This window comes from Macadamia integrifolia, chromosome 8 (assembly GCF_013358625.1).
Source record: "Macadamia integrifolia cultivar HAES 741 chromosome 8, SCU_Mint_v3, whole genome shotgun sequence".
NCBI lineage: Eukaryota > Viridiplantae > Streptophyta > Magnoliopsida > Proteales > Proteaceae > Macadamia > Macadamia integrifolia.
The window spans coordinates 17,093,530-17,117,505 of NC_056564.1; the positions used below are offsets into that span (position 1 = coordinate 17,093,530).

Below are 23,976 nucleotides of genomic sequence, written 5' to 3' on the forward strand. Positions count from 1 at the left end.
AATGCTAAAGGTTAGAACCGACTTCAAACTCACGCAATTAACACGGGGTAATCTGCCAAGTATTTTAGATCCACTTTTATATTCTAGTAATTTTTTTTTTTTTTTTGGGTGGGGGGTGGAGAGAGAATTTTGTGGTCTTTTTTCTCAAAATATTGTCATTCAGCAATAAAGAGAATCAGCGGCTTTCATGTTGCAACCTTGTCCATGTCAACAATAATTCAAAAAAAAAAGAAAAATGAAAAAAAGAGTTCATTGAACATAGTAAGAAAAAAAGAAAAAAAGAAAAAAAATGGGGATCGGCTCAATCCCAATTCCAGCCGATTCTAGGATGACTAATCGTTGATCCGTTATGGAATCGAACGGGTCCAAATTGCAGAATTCTTGAACGCTGATTCTATCTCCCTACGCGTGAGATCCTTGTACTTGCGCTCCATTTTCCCACCATGGATTTAGGTTGCAGTGTGGTATTAGCCAATAAGTATATTGGTATTGTTGCTACTTGACAGATAATGTAGCAGTAGATTATCGGTCAGATTGTCGGGACTCAGGTGCATTGGTGGGATTGACAATTACAGTTAACTGTATTAGGCAACATAGTGTTTAAAGTATCGGTATCAAATAGGTCGTTACAACCATATACTTAGGTTTTTATATAAAATTTTGAATTTTTTAAAATTATTTATCGGCCGAAATAATACCTGATTCCAAATAAGTGGCTATGGAAGGCTGGCCGATATGGTTAATCTGTATCAATATCAATATTGATGACAATTGACACCGGTGCAAATATCAATTAAGAATAATCTTTGATCACATGGCTCCTATACCAGCATAGGACCAATGAGGGGTGCATATAGCATAAGATAGTGGGTCTTTGGATTCGGCTCTTCTCCTTAGCACCTATTACTTAGGTCTTGCACATAGTTACTTGAGCGGAACGACACATGGCGAGACGATAATTCAACGGTTCTTGGTGTCTTGTTCTCCAAGCCATTGTCATTGCCTTGATTTTCACACCTTTTTCAAATCGTTGGATCATCGTCTTAAGGAGAGGAGCCAAATCTTGGATCTTTTGGATTTCATAGGGGTGGATGCGTAATTTTGTTTTCTCTGTGTTAGGGCTACGCCACCAGGAACAGTTCTTTTGCCCTACCAATTGTTATAAACTTGTTTCCCACCGATTGGGATCCTCTTCTAAGCGCTGATTGTCTAGGTTGTGCTCATGGTAACTTGGGCAATCGACACATGTCCAGATTCTGATCCAACGATTGTGTTTCTATCGACTAATACAAAGACGCCCTTGCCCAAAACCATTAAATCGGTGCCTGAATACATACCGACCGCCCGGCGTTCCGGAGAGGAGCCGGATCCGTTTCCCACGGCCCCACCGCCCCACCCTTCCAACAACCAAACGGGCCTCAAAGAATTTGCGCGGGCTAAGTTGAAGTTTGGTTGGTCGCGATCACGAAGGCGGGAAACCAGAGAACCGGAAACCCTTTAACAGCATCGCCAAAGTCGCCAACCATCATAGATCGTCTCTCAGTCTAAGATCACTACCTCCACTCAAATCACAGTAGCATCTTGGGAGATCAGAGAAGCCTTTTGATCTCGCCATTGTCGTGTTGTATACCATCCTCGCTAACCCTAGCTAAGTGTTGTCCATGGACAAATTTGTCTTTCTTCGTTCCACTTCACCTGACGGCCATAAACCCATCCTAAGGTAATTACTCTTTTCTGTAATCAATTTTCTTCGAGGATCATGTGTGTAGATGAGGTTGATGCGTTCTCTAGTTTTAAGAATCACTAAATCGAGATTTGTCGTTAATTCAAGGCCTCGATGGAAAAGGAGCATTGCCGAGTTGGATGGAAGGCTATCTTCCAAGTATCGCCATGAAATGTCTAGTTTGTTGCTTGAATCCTTTTCCGAGGTATATCCTTATTTATGTTTTCCCCTTTTTTTTTTCTGAAGGTTGTTGGGCTTTTATTGTGAAAAAGACGGAATGGGGAAGGTGGGGAAGAAGAGCTTATTAGCTTGCTTAATTGCAGTTGATGTTGCCGGCACACTAAACTTCATACTGTTTCATTCTGTGAAGATAGGAGCTTTCAGTCATTTGTACCACATTGGTGGCAGGAGATGTCCGACTCATGTATGGGCTTTCTTTATTCGGTGCTCCTTCATTTGCTTCCTTAGCTTTACATTTTTTTAATTTATTATGCAGTCATGGATTTTATAGCTCAAGCTCTACTGTGCAGATGCATCGAACTGGCATAATTACTGACACAAATCATCTAGCACCTGTTACTCTTAGAAGGTTAGTGCTTTATTTTGTGTTGTCCAAGTTCTATTATGTTGCACACTTCTCCAATTTTTCTATAGCTTCAAAAGATGCTCTAGTCATGGTCCTGCACGCCCGCTTTATCATTTCCTCCCATTAACTGTTCCTCTTTGACCCAGTTAATAAATTTGTGGAGCTTAATTGAGAAAATGGCACATAGTCCTTGTTTTTGTTGAATAAACTTTAGCTTGATTCGTTATAGATAATATGACTAATCAAACTGTTTTCCACCAGCCATCATTAAAAAGCTTTTATCAATTCAATTGGTACTTTCATAAATGTCTCACAATCATATCCTATATTTCAACTTTATAAATTTCAATTCTGAACAGACACAAGTAGTCTGAACTAAGAGAATGTCCAAACTTCTTCAATGTCCCATGTTTCCCAATAACTATATCACTACTCTATAAAAAAATTGGCATACCCAGTGCACGAGGCAGTCATACAGTACGCAGCCTTAACCCCACTTCACGGAAAGGCTGTTTCTCTACTCGAACCCGCTACCGCAAGCTCACAATGGAGCAATCTTGCCATTGTCCTGAGACCCGCCCTCTATATTCAATACTCTCTTTGGAGAACTAAATTATTGTTCTACCAACTAACATTTTTCTTCTGAAGAGATTTATGATTCTTTGTACATACAGCCTGTTTTTCTTTTGCTTTCCATTAAAATTTTTGGTTCAGTAACTGTAATGTGATTTTTGTCTCTTGGTTTTGTTACTCTTAATTGCAGATTCATTGAGATTTATAATTTTAATATTGCATTATGTTCCTACATTGTTTATTTGGTATGCCAGTTTATGTTTTCTCTCTCTCTCTCTCTCTTCGTTGTTGCCCTGTCTGTGGTGTGCTTGAAAATTATAATTTGGTTGAAGGTGATTTCTGCAAACTATGTCTTCACATTCAGTTGTTTAATCGTTTTGTGATATTAATTCATGATCGGACCATGCCCTTCATTTATGCATTATTATTTATATGTTTTTACCTGTTCATGTCTCTATCTATTGGATAGTGTCTGTACTTTTCTTCCATGTGTTCGTGTTGTCTTTTTCACTTGTTCATTTGATTGACAAGATATTTTTCTTCATGATCTATTTCAGGGAGGGCATTTCTGGACTGGAATTTGACACCAAGGTGAATTCTAGATGTCTATTTGCATCGATAATTTTTAAATGGAGAAATGTATTGACTATTGCTGAATTTATTTGTTGAATAATGCATGAAATAAGACAAAACCACATCTGATAACCCTGGTAACTGATTTGCAAGCTTGGAATTAGAGAAGGTAGATAGGAAGCAACTCCTGGTATTTCTTATAGAAATGCAAAATTAAATGAAGAAAAGTTTTCATATACAAAGAGCTAGCCAAGAAATTCTGAATAACATAATCCTTAAGATATTTTTGAGCAACTTTTACATACTTAGCCTGAGAGAGTTTTTCAGATATCTTTTAAAGGAAAGAATTCTAAGACACTAGAGCACAATATATAGGCCAGGATGGAATCTTATTTTTGAAGTAAATTGTATGAGAAGTCTATCTGCTACAATGATGTGTCTTGACATGTAGATTCTTTTGACTTGGGATTGTAAAATGATTTGTCTAGTTAAAACTAGAAACATTTGGGATTGTAAAATGATTTGTCTAGTTAAAACTAGAAACATTTCTTTGAAAAAAGATAAATTTTAGAAGTTATATACTTGTTCTTTGCTTTGTGCTGCCTCATGTTATTTGGGTTTTACAAAGAATTGTCAAGTTCAGTCTTATTAAGAAATTTTAATCAACTGTGCCATCAAACTTGTACTGGAATTTGTTTAAATTTTCTTCTTGAGAAGAAAAGTTAGTCACTTTGATGATGGGAAGAGTGACATTCTTAGAAATATCATGTTGACGTTTGCGTTTGGTTTTGCGTTCAAGCAATTGTATTGGAAATGACAGCATAAGTTCCTAGTTGAACTCTCTCGGTCAGTTGAAGTTGACACATCATTCCCCTCTATTTTCTTTTTCCATTTCTTTTGGGTGACTTGTTCCTTTTTATTGGCTGATTTTTATTCTGGAGTCTTGCAGGGAATATACTTGGCATCAGTAACAAAATCGGGGTGTTTAACAATTCATGACTTTGAAACTCTTTATTGCCTGAGTAGTGGTCTATCACCATGTAAGTGTCGTTGACTTGAGCATATTGTGTTCTTTGGCATGTATAAAGTTCATCGACTAGAGCTGGTTGTGTTGTTGGCACAAGTAGTGAATGATCACATGTGTTAAACTCAGTTACTTGCTTAGATGCTATATATATATTTATTTATTTATTTTCTTTTTTCAAGTTAAGCCTTCAAAGCCAATTATTGGCTTTTATTTTCCCTTAGGCAATTTCACTTTCATGTTTTGCATTATAGATGTTTTGAAGCTTTTTATACCAATGGACTGATATCCAAGGAACACAAGAGGCAGAACACAAAGTTTGTACACATATACATTTTTATCAATAAATGCACCGAATTGAATTGATGAAGTCAAAAGCCTCAAATAGCCTTGCATAAAAATTAACTGTACTTTTCCAATTTCCTCTGTACTCAAGATGATATTTTCCTTCTCAATTAACCCAGAATAACCTCTTGTGTGATTTATTTTCCTGCAAAATGAAAGTCAGTCCTAATTCTTTTCACAGTAGATAATATCTCCTAAGAATGCTTTGATTCAAAAGAAGTCGGATAGTCTAATGCTATTGCACTGTTTCCTCCATCGTATATATGAATTTTAAGGAAACAACACTAACCTGAATGTTGACAGCATTTGGAGATACCAATCTGATTTTCATACAGATGTAGTATTACTACCCTTGACAAGCCGACAATTCAGCTTGTTTTTTCAATATTTTGGAAAAGAAACATATCTTTCACCAGTGCATATAACCCCACCAAAGACAAAGGAACCTTGGCATGGATGTCTTGTGCTATGGTTGACCTCTGAGGACAGATCCAGGCTTGACCCTCTTGTCTTCATTAACTGATTCCATATCAGCTGTGGATCCATATTTCTCATAACAAGGCCTGGCTGCTGAGGCTAAAAGATTGCTTGGCTTGCCAAGAAGCACCATGCTTTGGCTAGCTCATTAAACTTTGCCTGAACAAATTTTCTTAAATTCAAAAGCACACCTGGAAATATAGGAATACTTTTATCACATAAAAAATGAATGACAAATCTTTCACCAGCCTTCAAATCATTCCCCCCCCCCCCCCTCAAAAGATAAAAAGAATGATATGAAAAGATCAATATCAGGATATAAAAAAATGATTTTCCATACATTCCTAACTATATTCATCTTAAGTAGTTCCTAGTTGCTACCTACAGCACTACTATTGTTGCTTTATAAATGACAGATTATTGAAATCCAACTTTTGGGCCTTTTAACATAAAGATGTTACCCCTACTTGCATGCTGTATCTTTAGAGACTTGGAGTGACTGGCTACCCTGTTCAGAGCAACAGGATTGGATTACTCTTAGTAGACAGCAGCTGAAGTGATGGGCATAGTTATCAAGGCGGCTCAGCCTGGACTGGTTCCTTGTTGGTGTCGCCTTGATTTTTGCCATCCTCCCTTGCCTTGGTCCTTATCGCCTTGATAACCTTGGTGATGAGACCCAAGGGTTCATGTAGTCCAAGGGCTACGCTGTCTTCGGCTCTTCGCTTTGCTCTTAGTTACTGTAATTGTGCTATATGCCACTGACTCATGTCATTGTGATTGAGCTAGTGCTTTCTATCCTTATTTTCTTCTCGAACTCTAGATTGGGATAAAAAGTATTCACTGCATTAGGTTGATTTAGTGTGATTGTTTGTAGGTTTGGAGGAAGATGAAACTAAACATCTGCTGCACCTTTCCACTCGTCAACTTGATGTCGTTCGATGGAATCCAGCTAACCAAGATGAGGTTCAATAGATTTCACTACCTTTCATGATTCATATTGACACATGGATTCATATTATGTGCTATTATATTGAGTCATTTTCTTGTGCTTGTTGAAGTTTGTGCCATCAAAATGATTGTTCCTCAGATCATGGCATTGTTCTTCTCTGTTAAATTCAGATCATGTTGACATTAGTTGATGTTGGAGCACTTCCTTCGGTCAGGCTGAACCTGTTTGAGATTACCAACCTAAGCCTAAAAACTCAGATCAAATAGGACAAGGGTGAAGGACTGTCGCTGTTTCTGGAGGATGGAGATGACGATCCCCCCTTCCTTCGATTCTTTAACTTTTATTCTTTATTGCCAAAATTCCCCCCTTTCCCTCTTATTTCTATTTTGTCCAAGTTCTTTTCATTCTTAGTTTGCCCTTTTCTAATTACCTTATGTCCTGATTTCATCCCTCGGTTAAAAAGGGTCCTATATACTGTTCCATATAATTACAAGATTGCCATTGTTGATCTTGTTATTCGAGTTGTTTAACATTTTGGTGGGCCCATAGCAATATCAAACTAGGTTTTCGAACCCGGGATCACTTCATCATTTCTTTCCATGGTTATAAGTATTGGTATCATATCAGTGGTATCGGCCATATCATATCGGTATTGGCTGAGACCGATCCTTGATCCTTGATCGATTCAGATTGGTTATCCATATTGTTTCAGGGGTAAAACAGTAAAAAAAATGTACTTTTTCAAAAAACCAAAGGCAAATCAACCGATACTTGCCGATCCGTATCCATATCCGATACAAATACTGCCCCTAAATCCATGGTTCTTTCTCGAGTCTAATGAACTCTATGTTGGTAAACTAGTTTACAACAGTCTCATGTTGTACTGAAGAGATCTGTTCTAATTTAAAGTAGAGGTTAGATTGATAGACGAATGTTACTTGTTATCCTATCTGTGAGCCTCTTTAGTTTTTTTTTTTCTTTCAAATAATTTTTTGGGGGTTGAGGGTACTAGGCTCTGTAATATTCCTGTCAGCGATTTCTGTCAAATAGCCTCCTACAGAGATTTTAAATTTGGACACCGACAAGGAATCGTTCTCGCTGGTTTGCCACTAAAGCTTCCAGTTAATGGCACATAAAATCATATTTAACTTCACTAATTTGTTGAGATAGAAAAGAAGCAGCTTCTATTATCAAAAGTGCATGTAATTTCAAGTGGCGTAAGCTTGTACATACTAATACATGCATGATCTTATGCTAATAACTGTCCAAGTTAAATTTATAAGCTCTAAGCACTTAATTTCAGGCAACAGTTTGATGCTTCTGGCTTGCATGAGGTAGTTTTATCTAGCAGATTGTCTATTTCCAACCAAATGCTTTATGTTTTTGACTTGTTAGCCTTAACTTGTTGCATAGTTGTGTACTTCTGCAGGTTGCTTGCACGTCTATGCAGAGTAATGAAGTTCTTCTTTTTGATATTGGTTATGTCTCTTCTGAACCAGTAGAGGTCAGTTTCTTTCCTTTTCTTTTCCCTGCGCCTGTAGTCTGGGTCTTGTTGACATTGTGATTTGTTGGATGCTTGCTCGTCTCAGAGCTGCTACTTGCCATGAACATAAGGTTGATCTAGGTCCATGCCCAGAATGGTACTTTGATATATATCTAACATGCTTGTGTATATAATAACAACTGCCTAGCACAGTTGGTGAGCTATGATGCGCAAAAAGCCCATGCTCACCAAGAGGTTTGAACTTGAGACCTTCTGGCTTGTTATCTACTTCCCTCCCTACTAATTAAAAATACATATATCTATATATATATACAGTTGGTGAGCTATGATGTGCAAAAAGCCCATGCTCACCAGGAGGTTCGAACTCGAGACCTTCTGGCTTGTTATCTGCTTCCCTCCCTACTAATTAAAAAAAAAAATATATATATATATATATATATATAAGATTTCTGGTGTGTCTGTCTACACTTAGCTTGTGCGAGGCTAGTCGTAAGTTGTAACATAGGGCAAAGGATTTTTTGGGTATGTTATAAGCATTCTATGGAATGACTGCATGTGGGATTCTAAGTTGATTATTTTGGACAAGTTATCTCTTATTCTTTGTAACTATTATCATCTGTCTTGTGGTCTGGTATTAACCCTAATGTTCAAGTTTATCAACAATGCAGGTGCTAAGAAAGAGGCCTACCATCACAGTATATGGTTCTGAAGTCCTCAGGGGTTTATCTGACATTGCTTTTACTTCCATTGACAAATCAAGGTCAGTAAGACCAGAATTAAATTGGAGTATCTATCCCAAATTACATACTTGATCATTGGATGAACTAGATATTTTTCCAGTTTTCATCATCAGTGGGTTTTACATTTCTTAATTTCCACCTCTTGTAATTAATTTACCATTTGGATGATGAACAACACTTATAAAATTATAATGGATGCTGAGTTCTGAGAACTCTTAAGCAGATATGCTAGCCAAGCGAGGGTTGTACTAGAGATATATGTTAAATGGCTTAAAGAACCCTGACGATATGTTTTTTGGTGACTATGATCTCTTAGATTTCTGGTTTCTTTTGACCTCTCATGTGTTTAGCCCTCTAGTTCTTGTTTAAATTCTCACTTTCTTTTCTTTGAGTTTTTCCAAAACTTGCAGTCCATACAAGAACATAATCCATTGAAAAGTATCATTGTTGCTATTTTGCATCCTTTCCCTCCCAAGAACTGTTGGCATCATTAACACTTCCGTGAAAGAGAAATCTAAAAACAAAATCTAGTTGCTGCTCAAAATTGTATGTGGGATGGTGAGCTTTTTTGAAGTGTCTTCTATTTTCCCTCTGTTAGTCCCCAAGAATTATGAATATCTACTTTCCTGTTAATGTGACCTCAAGATCCAAAGGGAATCCAAGTTGAGACATAAGCACATCCTGGAGCCTTTTGTGCCCACCAACCCCAACCAAAGAAGGAATAGGAGATCCAAATATCTCTTCCAATGTTGCGGTAAAGGGAAATATGACAGACCATCATATTACTCTAGACTTAAAATGAGTTCATATGGTTGTCATTTTAAAGCCTAATCAGGCACCTCATGAGGCCTTTCTCGCTTTTCGGTTTCATCCATGAAATCAGGCTCTTAACACATAAATCCCTCAATAGACTTGCTTTATCTAATATCTAATTGTAAAGTGTTTTCAGAGCCCTGTAAATACATGTTTTCCTTATTGAAATCTTGCCTAAAAGGCTAAACCACACTTTATTAGTCCTCATTCATCTATGCTAAAAGCCTACAACAATCATTTATTTGTTTTTTTTTTTCTGGCCACGTCCATGTGTCTGGTACCAAAAAGCTCTCTTGCAGAAAGATTTGGACAGTTGAAACATTCATCTATGCTACAAGCCTACAACAATCACTACTGGGATGCTTCATATATATATTAATATATATATAAACAAAATAAAGTGAGTACGACAGGAAGGGAAAGCTCTCTTGCAGAAAGAAAACAAAATATGGTTAGCAGCATGAAGAAGAAACATAATTACAGTCACCTGGCTAACTAGTTGATTGTCTGGAATTGTGTCATTATTACATATGTATACAGATATTTCCGTGCGTTGATCATTTTGGGATACTACTTTGGACACCAACTGTTGTCTTCTTATGCTGCTGTGCCGCTATTATTTTAGTTTTTGATACTTGTGCACTTTAACTTTGGTTTATGCCCCCGCTTTTTTTTTTTTTTAAGGTTATTATAATTTTTGTACTTTCTAAGGTAATGTTTTATTTTTAAAATTTCAGAAACAATTCTTATTCTGCACACATCTCATAATTAAAAGCAAGTCAGATTATGTATAACTAGAACCCTAACAACTTTGTTACCCAAATGCACTAAAGGTCTTTTGGTTGAGTGAGGGTCTGGGAGACTGAAATTCTTGGTCACCGAGAAACTCTTATATCTAATTAAGATTCTTTCTGTTGTGTCTATTATTGTCTAATTAAATACTTTTTGTACACCCTTTAAGAAAAGTTGACCTTAAAAATTGGAGAACCAGTCGTAGCCTACATATATCATATAGGTCCTTGTCATGTGGTGTTGCTTTATATTCACAGGGGGATTGGGAGGGAATCTATAAGGTATTTAGCATAGTTGTCAAGGTGTCACCTAGGCATTTAGGCGGCTCAACGATGCCCAGGTGCCTTGCTGGTGTCGCCATGAATTTCCCCCATGCCACCTTGGTTTGCCTAGGCGCCGTGACAACTATGCTATTTAGTGATAAATAGAATAGACTGCAGTTTCCCTATGCTGACTCTTAAAAACTCATAATTTGTGCTAATCTTATCTGTTTTTTCTGTCTAGCCTCTGATTTATTAGTGGAATCTTCACATTGTGCTTCTTATGGTAATTGTTTCGGCTAAATCATCCTTCTCCATTTTAACCTTTCCTTCAGGTTGCTTGCATCTGATGTCTATGGCATCATCAATGTCTGGGACAGGAGAATGAGTAATCTTCCATGTCTTGAGCTGGCCACCAATACCCGTAGCACTATTAATAGTATCCAGTTAAATGTGGAAAATCGGGTTAGTGATGTAATTCACAATTTAAATTAAATTATTATAACATGTGAAGTGGTGATGTGGCTAATCGTAATGTGACTGTAAGATAGATGCCCTATGGATTTGCCACATATAAAATCTTTTGCCCCATCTTGTAGTAAAATTCCCTTTGTTTTGAATTGTTATTGCTCATGTTAAGAGAGTCTGTAATGTAAATATGATTATTTTTTAAATTTGTGGTTCATCATATTTTCCCCCCAAATTATTTGGTGTTCCATTTTATGGTTCTTATTCATGCCGTTTGTTTTTACAGAAAAATAGCCTTTGTTTTACTTGAAAATCATTATGCTGGTTTAGCCAATGAATATTATAACTGGGCCTTTTCTATATGTTGCATTATCTTAAAAGTGTTCTTCATGTGCTTGTTTGGAAATTTCCTCACTCATGGTTCTAAAGTAAGGTTGAAACAAAAAAATTTCGAAACCTGGTTGAAACAAGGTATTTTTTTCCAGTGCTATTGCTAGAAATATGGGCCTAAATTTCTGAAATTTCCGAGATTTGGGCTGGAATTTCTGAGATTTGGGTCAAAATTTCCGAAATTTCCCAAATACCTGGTTTCATCTCGGGTTGGGTTGAAACCACCGAAATGTGCGGTCCAAGATTTAGAAATATGCCCCTGCTAGAAGGAAATATACATGTGAATCTCATCATTTTCAATTTTTGTAGGATTCTTTTAAGTTCATAATCATCTATAAGAATCTTCCTTCTTATTTTTAGGTAAGATGTTTTTGGGCTTGTCAATTAATATCCTAATCTCATTTTTTCCATATAGATTGTTTTTGGGGCAAGCAAACATGGCATCATCTATGCTTGGGATATTCGTGGAGGAAGAACATCTGTTGCTTTCCAAAGTCATAAAGAGGTAAAGGGGCAGGGGCACCTTTCAGGTTCTACTTATTTGGTCTTTATTTCCTGATTCTAGCATGGAAAGATGGCGAGATCTGTGCTCTATGTTAGCTTTGAAATGGGAACTGGGGTTTATGGGGAAAATTTACTTTCTCCTCCCTTCTTAAAAGAAGTCATACATTCTCATCACTTCACAAGTAATTAACGAGGGCCCTTGAGAGGGGCGAAATAATCCGCAATCTCCCCCTTCTAGCATAGCACAAGATTCTGTGAAATTTTGGTTTTAACATTTGTTGAAATAAAATATAGTGTGATACTGAAGGAAATACAAGATTTCGGTTAAAATTTTGGTGTTTTGCCGAAATTTTGACAATATGTTTCGTTCCAGCAAAATTTTGACTGAAACAATAACTATAGCTTTATAACAAATACCATATTTTGAACAAGCGTGGAACAAGTTGTTGGGCAATAGAAAAACAAGTTGTATAACATGATAATCATGAAATGGTTTATTATTTTATGTCTATCCGTTCCCAATGTGTATTTAAATTATTTTGATTGAATTACATGTATTCTAGTACTAAATTTTGTGTGGAATATGCCATATTAGAGAATGTATACAGCAGCATACAACATATACTACCAAACTAGGGTCCAAAGTCAAACTACCATTTTAGGTGTTTTTTAAAATTTAATGGTCCCACTATGTTTAGAGGGCCTAAAATTGGGTTTTCTGGAAATTGTGAGACCTATGGCCTCATACCCTTCCCACTGAAACTTGTAGCCAAAACCTTCCAAGTTTTGACCCAAATTTTGGTGTTTTGCAAAATATTTTGGTTTTGAGCCTGGTTGAAACCAAGCTCAAAATCGAAATTTTGAACCATGCTTTCTAGTGGCAGTGAAAATGATTTGGACATTTGAAAAGATTCATCTTTCACCCAAAGTTGTATCCACTTACTAGCTAAGGGATTAGCATATGTTGCTCCCTCTCTCTTTGTGCCTACCAATTCATTTCAATCCCTTCATGCCCCCTCTCTGGGTCTCTCTCTCTCTCTCTCTCTCTCTCTTAAACTTCTTAAAATTGTAGCAATCTTGAGTGGTGTGTTGGAAGTTTAGTTCGACAGTATTTAGAGATGAGGTACCTTACTGTTTCGTGAATATGCAACAGATAAATAACTTTGTTTTGGAATGCAAAATAACTTACAAAAGTTATTGTCTTGAAAAGAGCTATTTGTTATGAAAAGAATAATAAAATTACAGGTTATGCAAAAAGAACAATCCCTAGCACATGTTTATTAGATTAAAATTAAAGAAGAAAATATGAACAAGCCAGAAGTGGCCCTTCTTTTGGGATTGGAGGTTGCATCATAACTAGGGAAGTTAGCTCTAGTATAGCTTAGATGGGAACTTATCCTCATAATTCTATACCCAGGATAACTAAGTCTCCCTCTCGCACTGAAACTGCCTCGTATTGTCTAAAGGTCTGATAAGAAAAAGAGAAGAAACTGAAACCATATGGCTTCTCTGGGATTGCCTGAACTCTCAGTCCTCTGCTGTCCTTCGACAAGCTTGAGTAATATCAGGAATGGCTCTTTTAAGTTCTTTGTGAGAGCTCTACAAGGTTAATCCACCACCGGTTTAAATATGTGATGCCCATTGTTTTGGTATATACATGAGGGAGAGTTGATCTAATTACTTAGATCATAAAGTCAAATTATGTGATGCCCATTTCGATTCTGCTTATGGTTGAGGCCTAAGGTCGGGACAAGTTCACTTGTGTCTTCATATGTGTATGCTATCAGGAAAACACTTGGTAGATCAAGTTGTGGGTGTGGGATATGCCAATCTAAGAGAAGAGCGGCAACATCAAGGTCAAGGGGGCATTAATGTTCGGTCTTTTGAAGTTTCCTAGTTGTGTTGTTCTCCTTTTATAACTTTGGAGATGTGATGCCCACATCTCTGGAGTGTTAAATCCTTGGCTGTGCATGTCTTGAACCTACCAGGTCATGTTAAACATGTTTTGTTGCTATGCATAAATGAATTCAAAGAATGCTCAGTATTTTGAACATACACATGGATAATGTAGACAGATCTTTCATATGGGACTTCATCTCCAAAGTCCTTCATGGTTTTGTCCTTCCCTCCTATCTCCATCAACCGGATATACTCTTGCATCACTTCCCCTCGTTTCTTTGTCCTCGTCTATGGTAGCCCTGCTAGTTTCTTCCCTCTTCTATTGGTATCTGGCAAGGCTGCCCCCATTCCCCCTTTCTCTTCTCCCTTGCCCTTGAAGTCCTCTCCATATCCATCTAGTCCTCCGCGGATCTTCACCTCATCTCCCCACTCCTGAAGTGCAAAACCTCAAGTTCACCCACCTTACCTTTGCTGATGACCTCATGATTTTCTCTGAGGCTGACCCCTAATCCATCCATTCTTTACTCTCTTCTCTTCGCCGCTTCGAAGATCTATCAGGGCTCCGTATTAATCTCTTCAAATCCCACCTCTTCTTGTTTGGGGTTTTTTAGGCAGAAAAAGCCTCCCTCCTTCAATCCTCTAGATTCTCCCTTGGCTCCCTCCCTAATATCTTGGGGCCCCCTTGTCTCTGCCAGGCTTACTGCCCATCATTGCATCCCCATGCTTGAACTCATATGCCATAGGCTCTAGCTATAGAAAGGCAAGCTTCTCTCCTACATTGTTCGTTTGGAGCTTATCCACTTTATGTTTATAGTCTTGCTATATTTACTGGTCTAGCATTTTTAGGATCCCTAAATCCATCATCAAGATTGATGGATCCCTTATGTGCACCTTTCTTTGGAAAGGAGTTGACTCGGTTAGATTTCTCCACCCCACCCATTGGTCCTCTGTTTGCCTCCCTAAATCTGAAGGAAGCCTTGGCTTACATAAAATTTGTGATGTTAATATTGCAGGTACCCTTAAGCTTATTTGGAAGATTGTCTCAAAGAAAAATAGCATATGGGTCTCGTGGGTTTACTCCTCTCTTCTCCATAATTACTCCTTTTGGACTATTAAGCCTCCCTCCGATGCTTCTTGGGATTGGCACAACATTCTCAATCTTCGTCCCATTGCCCTTTCTGCCATTCACTCCATTTTTGATGGCCGTGACACCTGCCTCTGGCGGCACCCCTCCAGAGTTCTCCTCTCCATAGTTGGAGCCAAACAGACCTATTTACTCCTCTAGGCTTACCAGATATGCCCCTGTCTCGGCCATCATCTCCAATGAGGCAGGGTCCTCCCTCTTTCCTCCCCCCTCCCTCCTGGTCATTGTGGAAGAGATGAGAAACTCATCTGGTTCCCCTTGTCCACTGGCTCGTTCGACTCCTCAGCTTGGGATTTCATTCGTACCCACAATCCCCTTGCCCCATGGTGTAAGATTATTTGGTTCAAGGGTCACATCCCCCGTCATACCTTTACTACTTTGAAAGGCCTCTCCAACTGTGTTCCCACCCAATCATTTCTCCTATTCTTTCACATTCTTGTCGGAACCCCACCCCCCAGGCAACCCATTGTTGTCTCTGTTGGAATGAGGTGGAAGAGTCCTTTGTTGGGACAGGTGTGTATTGGGGCTCTGGTATTGGGCGTCTCATCGGTGGCCTAAAGTCTTTGCCCAGATCCCAGCTCGAACTGCGGTCATGCTGGCTGGACATTAAGGAAATAAAGTTGCACCTTCTCCACAAGTCCGGGCTTTTGGATGACTGGCAAGCGCTTGATCCTACAAGTGGTATCAAAGCAGGTGGTCGTGGGTTCGAGTCTCTCCAAGCGCATGGGTACTCTGGTATTTGGGCGTCGCTTTGGGGGGGGATTGTTGGGACAGGTGCGCATGGGGGCTCTGGTATTGGGCGTCGCACCAGTGGCCCAAAGTCTCTGCCCAGATCCCGGCTCGAACCGCTGTCACACTGGCTGGACATTAAGGAAATAAAGTTGCACCTTCTCCACAAGTCTAGGCTTTTGGATGACTGGCAAGTGCTTGATTCTACATCCTTAACTCCTGTTGGCCTGGTAGGAGAAGCCTTGCCCCCTTTAGTCGTGAGTGGATTTGTGTTGATATGACTTTTGCTGGATTTTCTACCTGTGACATTGTGGCCAAACTTCCCTTCTGCGTGGCCATTAACCACATTTGGATGGAGCGAAATCTTAAAAGATGGGTTTCCAACTCTCGTTCTCTTGACATGACTTGGAATGCAAATTTTTTATTTTTTATTTTTTATATGTTAGCTCTAAGCTTCATATGCTTCCTCTCAGGCTAGTTGGAGATTCACCAAGGAACAAGCTCATTGTTTTCTCCTGGGGTCTCTAATTGTCCATTCTCTAGTCCCCCCCTCCCCCTTTAATGGGTTTTTTGCCCCCTCTTTTTTTCCCCTATAGGCTTTGTATACTCCCTTCCCCCTTCTTCCCTTCGGTAATGAACTTATTATTCACCAGGGAAAAAACTATAAACAGATCTTTGAAGCACGTCCATTCACCCTTGCTTTTTCTACAAATAAGAGATCCCCCACCAAAAAGAAAAAGAGAGGGAAAAAATCAACATCATGTGCCTTTAGATTGCCTTTCAATTTTCTTGCAGTAAATTTTAGTTGAATCTCATATAAATTAATGTAAGGTTTACCATTTGTATTATTTGGTTTCTCTTCTCATCCAGGTTAGTCATCCTCCTCTAGCATCTTTCAAGCTAGCATTGCTGCTAGAGAAAATCAGGTCTTTGAAGGTATGCACAGTTATTTTATATCATTGTTTTCCATTCTTTTCAGTTAAAAAATCATGTTGTCTTGTTTCATTTTGGCCTTTTACTTCATCCCAGTATGCATTATCCATGTAATGAGACTAATCCCAAACCTGGAAATCCTGTAGGGGATTAGCTCAAACAAGATCACATATTGTTAGAATAAGAACTAAAAACAGAGAAAAGTCCATTACTTCAGCAATTTAGGTCATAAAGTTTGGAAACTGTAATCTATGGACTAATTCAGCAAGTAGAATAAGACCGCAAAATTTGATTAAATTCGACAACAGATTAGTAGGTTTGTGAAGAATCCTACTGTGGAAAGGACTAGTTAAAAAACAAGAACAGAACTGAGAAACCGATTGGTTTTCAGAAATTCAGAACAGAACTTCAAAAATAGAAAAAGATGAAAATTTTAATAAACATAACTGAAATTTAGCAGCACATAGCAGAAACCATTAAACAGAACAGAACTGAAAGATTTTTACAGAGTCAGTATAGCTGCAGGGTATGTGAGTGTTCAGATCTGACCTGATTTTTAGCTAACGGAATAGATAGAAAAGGCTAGCTAATAGGTTAGAGAACACCTAAACCTCAGGCTTGGAATCCGCCTAAGCTGGCGAAGAGAATCCATCCCTCCACAAAGGAATTCACCTTATTCTTTACTTGGAATCCACCAGGTAAACACCACTGAATCCACAGTACTAGATTTCAGAAAAAAAACTTTATTCTTCAAATCATTGGGATGGCCTGAAGGCCTTGCATGTATTTGTAGCTTCTGTGGAAGCCTTTAATTGGCTTGATAGAGAGATTACATGATGTAGATAAATCACATAATTGGATATATTTTAGTTGGAAATATTGGGTTGGCGGTTCTATACATGTTGGACCTTTGTCTAATGGGCTTTTATTATAATAGGCCACTTGAATCATCCACACAAATTTGACGAATGAATGATCACTTTACCTCCGGTTCTGAGTAATTCAGGCCTTCCCTGTTGTGATGATTCAATAAGATCCCTGGGGGTGATTCCAGGAAGCCTTGGTGGTGATTCCAGCTTCCAAGGTTGCGTACTGGTGGGATGCCACCCTGCAGATCAGGTGGTGACTCCTGACTATATATTTTCTTTTATTTCTTTTCGTCCCGATAATTGCATATCAACTTCAGTGCTTGTTTAAGAGGTCAAAATTTCTGCTATTGCACTCTCTAGTTTTCCCAGTTTTAATAATACTAATCTCAGAAAGATTCTCTCATTACGTCAAACTTGTCTTATGCGATCCTGGGGTTTGAAAACGCTGTTTGGGTTTGCTATGGTCCCACCCAAGTAATAAAGACTCGAATCAAAAGCATTAGTGGCAAAACAGTAAATAAATTGAAGTTGCAATGAGGCAGTGCCAACTTGGTAACAACCAGAATTATTTTTTTTTGGGGTGAATGGAACTCAACCTCAAAAGATGGACTTCCAAAGCCACTGATCTTTTCAGTAAATTCGGGACTCCATTTCTTTTGACATTAGAGTCATCCGTATTTCCCTCAAGTGCATTGACTTCCCGAGGAAAAGGATCATGGTTGATCCCTGGGGCCTTCCTGTTAAGTTGTACCAGCCTTGTTGCCCCTCCTGTCTGACTGTATTTCCAAATCTGTAAATACTCAACTCATACAAGTTACTGTGCAGCCTTAATAATCTATGGACTTGTCAATAATGACTTTTCTATATTTTGCATGCAGGCACAATCAGAAATTTTATCAAAGGAAATACACTCAATTGATCTCGATCCATCTTGTCCATATCAATTAGCATTCCATCTTGATGATGGTTGGTGGGTTTCGGAAATTGATCATTTTCCACGTGATGTATTTATTTCTTTGAAGTTCTCATTGCTTTGTATTGTGGTACTTCACGTTGATCATAATCCTGCTATTAGTAAGTCAGAATTATGAATGTTCTGTTATATTCCTTTACTATTACATGTCATGCACCTGCAGTTCATTAATATGAGGATTCATTTTTACGATGTAACTGTGCCCATGTTTCTGATGCCAAGAGTAGAAGAATGAATCTGATTTTAATATTAATGTTCTACTGCATAACAATTATACTCTGGGAGGATTGTTGCTCATATCTATTTGTAAGAAAGCAGGTAATATTTCATGCTTAAATCGTTTATCACGTGGGATAAGCACCAACTTCAAAACTTGGCTTATACCATCTGTGAGATAACAATGTTCAGTAACCATGGATGGAATGACAGGTTGGGGAATGATTTTATGTTTTGCTTCGTTTGATTGTTTGAAATTTCTTGAGATAACAATGTTCAGTAACCATGGATGGAATGACAGGTTGGGGAATGATTTTATGTTTTGCTTCATTTGATTGTTTGAAATTTCTTGTAGGAGCCAATAGCACACTATTTCTAAACCTTGTTTGTCTAGTGACTCTCCAACGGCTAAACCTAAATGACTTGGGAAGAGATATGAATAGAATTGGGTTTTGACAGAAACATGACTTTTAACAGAGTTCAATGCCTGAACAGGTGTGTAGATGACCCCATTTAGTTGGGGAAACACCTAGTTGAGATGAGTTGAGTTCAGTTTAGTGATTGCCAAAAAAGCACAATGGACGTTGTAGGAAACAGTATTCAGGTTTTTCATAACTGTACTGTCTTCCATGACCTTAGAACAATGAGGGATGTGGATTAAATAATGAGGAAAGATTAAAAAATAGAATGGATGGAACAGGACGTGTGGCTACATAAAATTTTTGCTTAGGTGTTAATGATGATCCTGATGATTAATGAAAGCTGCCTAAAATTCAAGAAAGGACACAAATTAGTAGGATTCTTAGCTGTTCATTGAAACAATGAATTGGAGTACTTATAATAACTAAATAGATCATTTCGTGTTTGTTTATTCATACTGAAGAGCAGAGAGCCAAGCTCCAAGTGGTATGGTGTCCTGTTTGAGAAACTTAATGTTTTAATTGTTTATGGATTTTATTGTCTATGGATCTCATAATTTGATTGTTTTTAATACATTGCGAACTTCTTATAGCCCTGCTCTTATAAAGTTTCCTGATTTCATCACGTAGAAAGAAACATGAACTAGCATTTGTAGCCCCCCCCCCTCTCTTCTTGGTGGCAACTATTCAGAACATCACTTTGAGTATATACTTGGCTTGTGTTCCTGCAAAAATGTAAATACTCTAAATGACATTGTTTTGAGTGGTTGCCTTCTATTTTAAGTTAAAACATTTTTTTTACAGCATTCATTGCTTTCTCAATAAAATATTCAAGTAGAACATCTAGAGCTGTATTGATCTAAAATCCATCCTGAAATGTGAAGGATCAAAGACTTTCTCCTTGCTTGATCTGTATAGACTAAGTTTATTTTCTTTGTATTTTATGATATGTTGTGGCGACATGTGTTTGTCTACTTTATTTTGTTGGCTTGGAATATTAGCTGTTCATTGTTTGAATGATCCAAAGCTAATCCTTTCAACTTTGAGGATCTCTAGTATAAGATGATATGCTTCTGCTGGTAATTGTTATTGAAGTGAGATTTACTTATTATCCTTCGTTTTTGTGTAGGTCTGGTGTTCTGGATACCAATAATTTTCAAGTTACTCACATGCATTGCCCACCTCCTGCTTGGTTGTGAGTAAAAGCTGGGCAACTTTGTGATATCATGCAGAATATTATTAGTTCATCCTGCCACTAATAATCAATCTCGCTGTTGATTTTTGGATTGTTAGGAATGGAGCTGACATATCGTCCAGTTGTTCATACTTGAGAAAACCATCATGGCTACCAACATGTTCGGTAGGATTTTTTTCCCAGTCATCGGATGTATCTGGCCTTTATGGCATTATTGCATTGATACTTGATAGTGACATGAATTTCTTTTTCTGTAATCTTTCCAGTGTAAAAGGATTTGAAGGAAGTGTGTTTAGCTGGTTCATCTCTTTGTTCAGTTAAACTATGTATAACTTGGCATCTTTATCACCATTGCTCAAACTAATCAATGCTGATAAGACAGAATTGAAAACTCATGACTCTTGATCTTTGTAAACAAATGGACATGGTGAAACCTCAGAGTGAGCAAGAGGGTGAGAACACTAGATATTGGATTAAAAAATTGTCCTAGTTTTTTTTTTTTTTTTTTCTGTCCCTTTCCAGCGTTTTCATTTACCCAATTGGCAGGGTGATATTATGCTATTTTAGATCGCCACTGGGGCATTACTCTATCAGGAAAGGTCATGGAAAAGTAGACTTGGGTCTTGATAGTAGGGAATAGCATCATTTTGAGAGATTCGGGTTGGACACCTTTTGAAAATAAAGCCGTATCTACTAAGCACCTTCATTTATTCAGAATGAGTTTTAAACTTCTATTGATAGATTGATTTAGTTCCTCATGAGTAATCTTTCGATACTTAGTTTCTCGTTTTAATTGTTGCTCATCTCTCCCAAAGTTTCAATCGCAGCCATAAGCTTGATTTGGATGTTACCTGTGCAGCTCTTTCATTTTCACAAACGGGTGGATGGTGCTTTGGCCCATTCTTGTGGACCACTATCTTAGTTTTATTCATCCTCTTGAATGACTTAGTTAACCAGCATAAGCCATTATCTCCCTTTTTTCCCCTAATTTTATGAGGATACCATCTGTCATAAAACTTTCCTTGTATTCACATTTCTCAGTACCACCTAAAACTTAGGAAACTAAATTCTGCATTCTTGGATCTCATTGGCAATAATGCTTCATCCTGACTTCTAAGCTGCTGTTCCCTACATCATCCTCGTAGCATTCTGTACGTCCACCATTGATCTAATTTTCCTTCATTAATATGTTTGGAGCTCATGGTCCATAAGCAATTCAGCCTGACTACCTTGTATTCACCTGTGTTCCAATATGCCCAAAGGCTCAGTCATTGAATCATTTGCAATCCTTCCATATTTTCATTAGTAAAGGCTGTCTTCTTCTTTATGATACCTAGGTCATCAAAAGCAGCTGGTTACAAGAAATGCTTAAAATATTTATATGAAACCATAGAGACAACAAATCTGCTTACATAAACAGTATGAAGTATCTTATGGAAATGACATTACATGCTATTTTTGTGGCTTTTGAAATAACAGGAACTGGATAATTTTGAAGAATTAGAATAAAAATAATCTGTACTTTCTGTACCCAATTGGAGGTATTCTTATTGATTGGAAATTTCAAAGGAGTTTGCTGGAGTAGAGAGATCCCTAGGGATGATCGGACATGAACAATGATTGAATACAAATATCGGATTGGGTACTTGTAAATAGGAAGCTTCATGTGCAAACAACTGTTCTATGATTAGAAATTTCCTTTTGTAACTAGGATATCACTTGTCAGAATTTGTAAGCATGCTACCTCAAGCTAGCTCACTTGTGTGGCTTTTCTAAAATAAATTATGTCTTCTGGTGCAGATCTATGCAGTTGGGTCGTCTTCTGATAGTGGAGTTCATCTCTTAGATTTCTATCCAGGGCCTAGCTCAGCTTGCCATGTGGATTTCAAGTGAGGAAGCCCGATCCATATTTATAAACCTATTTTGCATGGATATGCTTTTTCCTTGATGCAAATACTAACACTTGTCGTTCATGGCTTGAAACATCTGACACAATTTTCTTTTTCTTTTTTAATTCTTTTCTCATCAGAAAGGGGATAATGTGTTTCTTTCTTTCAGTGATTAATACTGGAAGTTGCTGCTTACTCTTCTTTTTTCCTTCTTCCCCTCTAGTGAGGATACCCAATGCATTTCTGAGGAAGAAAAGCAGAACAGTCGAAACAAATTTGTTCCTTTATCAGAAGGTGTTACTGCTTGTGCTGCTCATCCGATCAATTCTACCATCATAGCTGGGACAAAGGTTTGTATTGTAAAAGCATTAATCCATTTCTATTCCTGGTTAGAAAGTAGATGGTATAAGATGCATTTATTCTTCTACTAGTTTGATTACATGCATCCGTTCTTCTTTCACTTATAATCTTCCTTGACATCTAAGAACTACACCATGGGTTTTTGTTGTTTCATTAAAATACTTGGCATATAGTCTCATGCAGTTTATAATAAATAATCTAAACATCACACCTGGCAGCAAAAGAACATATAAATAGAATCTAAAAACTCAGTTTTTTCAAAGTAATCCTTGTAAAATATGCTGAATCCTGAATTTTTGTTAAGCAATATTTCTGAAGATTAACTAGAGTTATAATCATTGCTTGGTTTCAGCGATCCTCTTTGTTAGTGATATCTCAAAGGCGCCAGTGTCATCCTAGTAATTAAAGCCCAGGAAATGATGGGTTCTCTTAGTTAGTAGCTGCTGAGTTTGAAAACTCACCACTTTGAGCAGGCATTAAAGGGTGTGAAGCTTTAAAAAAAGATATCTAGCAGAAATGGCAGGCATCTGTGGGACATCACTCCTAAGTTTCATTCAGGTTCATTGTTTTCGAACCAGGTAATCCTACAAGCAATTCTGATTGAGAAAGTCAATATTCCTTGACTTTGTCTATGGCACTGGTATGAAATTTTGTAGGTTCTAAAGCAGTATATGGGTATGGTATAATGTATTTGGAGAGGTGTCTTATTTAAGGTTCACACACTGTGCTCCTACCCTTTTTTTGGGGGGGGGGGGGGGGGAACCATTCTGACCAATTGATAAAAGAACTGATTGGAATACCTGGTTCAGATTTTGCTGGCTGTTCGAATAAAAGCCTCTGTATATATTTTTTCATATTTGATTACTGTCAAAATAATATTGATCCATTGGAGAATCTTTCCTATTCATCCATTACACAACTTCTAAGGAGGTATTTTAGTATGTAAGCAAGCCATTTAATGACCTGAATCCATTGCATGGGTGTGTTCTGCATCATGCTTGATTCTGTAATCTCTTGAATTAATACACAGCCAATCAAAATATCTATCTTTTAAGTGATTACTTGGACGACTTTTTGTATGAAGTCAAGTCAAAATCAGGCTTAGTGCAGTTGGCTTGGAGGGGACACGGTACTGCGCCTCAGGAAACGAGGTCTTGTGATCAAAGCTTCGCCGCTGCACCTAACTTCTTGGGGCCACCGCACGAGAGTTTTCGTCTCGGACTGACCCGGTCTTGTGTAAACAGTATCACAGTGACCCCAGGGACTAGTCGGGTCAGATCCGAACACCCTGGGTATCAAAAAAAAAAAAAGAAGTCAAAATCAGGCTGATATGCTTTTTGCTTGTTTATGGTAGCTGCAGGTTCAAGATTTGTTAAATAATAAACATGGTATAGTAGATGAAGACACTAATATGATGTGGAGCAAGATGGCTACATATATTAAGAATGTAGCTAAAGAAGTTCTAGGCAAATTAAAAGAAAACGACGTCTAAGGAAAGTTGGTGGTGTGATGATGAAGTTAAAGCAATCACTTAGGCTAAGAAATCTAGTTTTTAAACTTGGCTAAGGACTAAGATAGAATTTTAACCCCACCACCCAAAAAAAAAAAAAAAAAAAAAAAAAAAAAAAA

General features: G+C 37.8%; 1 protein-coding gene across 3 annotated transcripts; it reads left to right on the plus strand.

The window, feature by feature from the left end:
• The first annotated feature begins 1,354 nt into the window (after positions 1-1,354).
• Positions 1,355-23,258, plus strand: LOC122087707. 3 transcript variants are annotated; one of them, XM_042656910.1, is made up of 18 exons: positions 1,357-1,720; positions 1,832-1,928; positions 2,094-2,147; positions 2,254-2,312; positions 3,440-3,473; positions 4,405-4,495; positions 6,176-6,264; positions 7,680-7,754; positions 8,423-8,514; positions 10,695-10,824; positions 11,633-11,722; positions 16,364-16,429; positions 18,174-18,265; positions 20,033-20,098; positions 20,197-20,263; positions 21,899-21,987; positions 22,211-22,337; positions 22,700-23,258. In XM_042656910.1, exons 1-18 carry the CDS (start codon positions 1,662-1,664, stop codon positions 22,751-22,753), a joined length of 1,431 nt encoding a protein of 476 aa, XP_042512844.1. In that variant the 5' UTR covers positions 1,357-1,661; the 3' UTR covers positions 22,754-23,258. The 3 variants fall into 3 exon arrangements, with proteins under 3 accessions (XP_042512843.1, XP_042512844.1, XP_042512845.1); XM_042656911.1 differs by having other exon boundaries at positions 1,704-1,720; positions 2,047-2,147; XM_042656909.1 differs by lacking the exon at positions 1,832-1,928 and having other exon boundaries at positions 1,355-1,720; positions 1,970-2,147.
• The last annotated feature ends 718 nt before the right edge of the window (positions 23,259-23,976 follow it).

Bases quoted from the DNA above. Each gene is read 5' to 3' on its own strand.
- LOC122087707 (XM_042656909.1), top strand. From the start codon at position 1,662: ATGGACAAATTTGTCTTTCTTCGTTCCACTTCACCTGACGGCCATAAA. The intron at 1,721-1,969 runs GTAATTACTCTT...TTTTTTCTGAAG, and splicing joins GGCCATAAACCCATCCTAAG to GTTGTTGGGCTTTTATTGTG. The intron at 2,148-2,253 runs GTATGGGCTTTC...TCTACTGTGCAG, and splicing joins GCAGGAGATGTCCGACTCAT to ATGCATCGAACTGGCATAAT.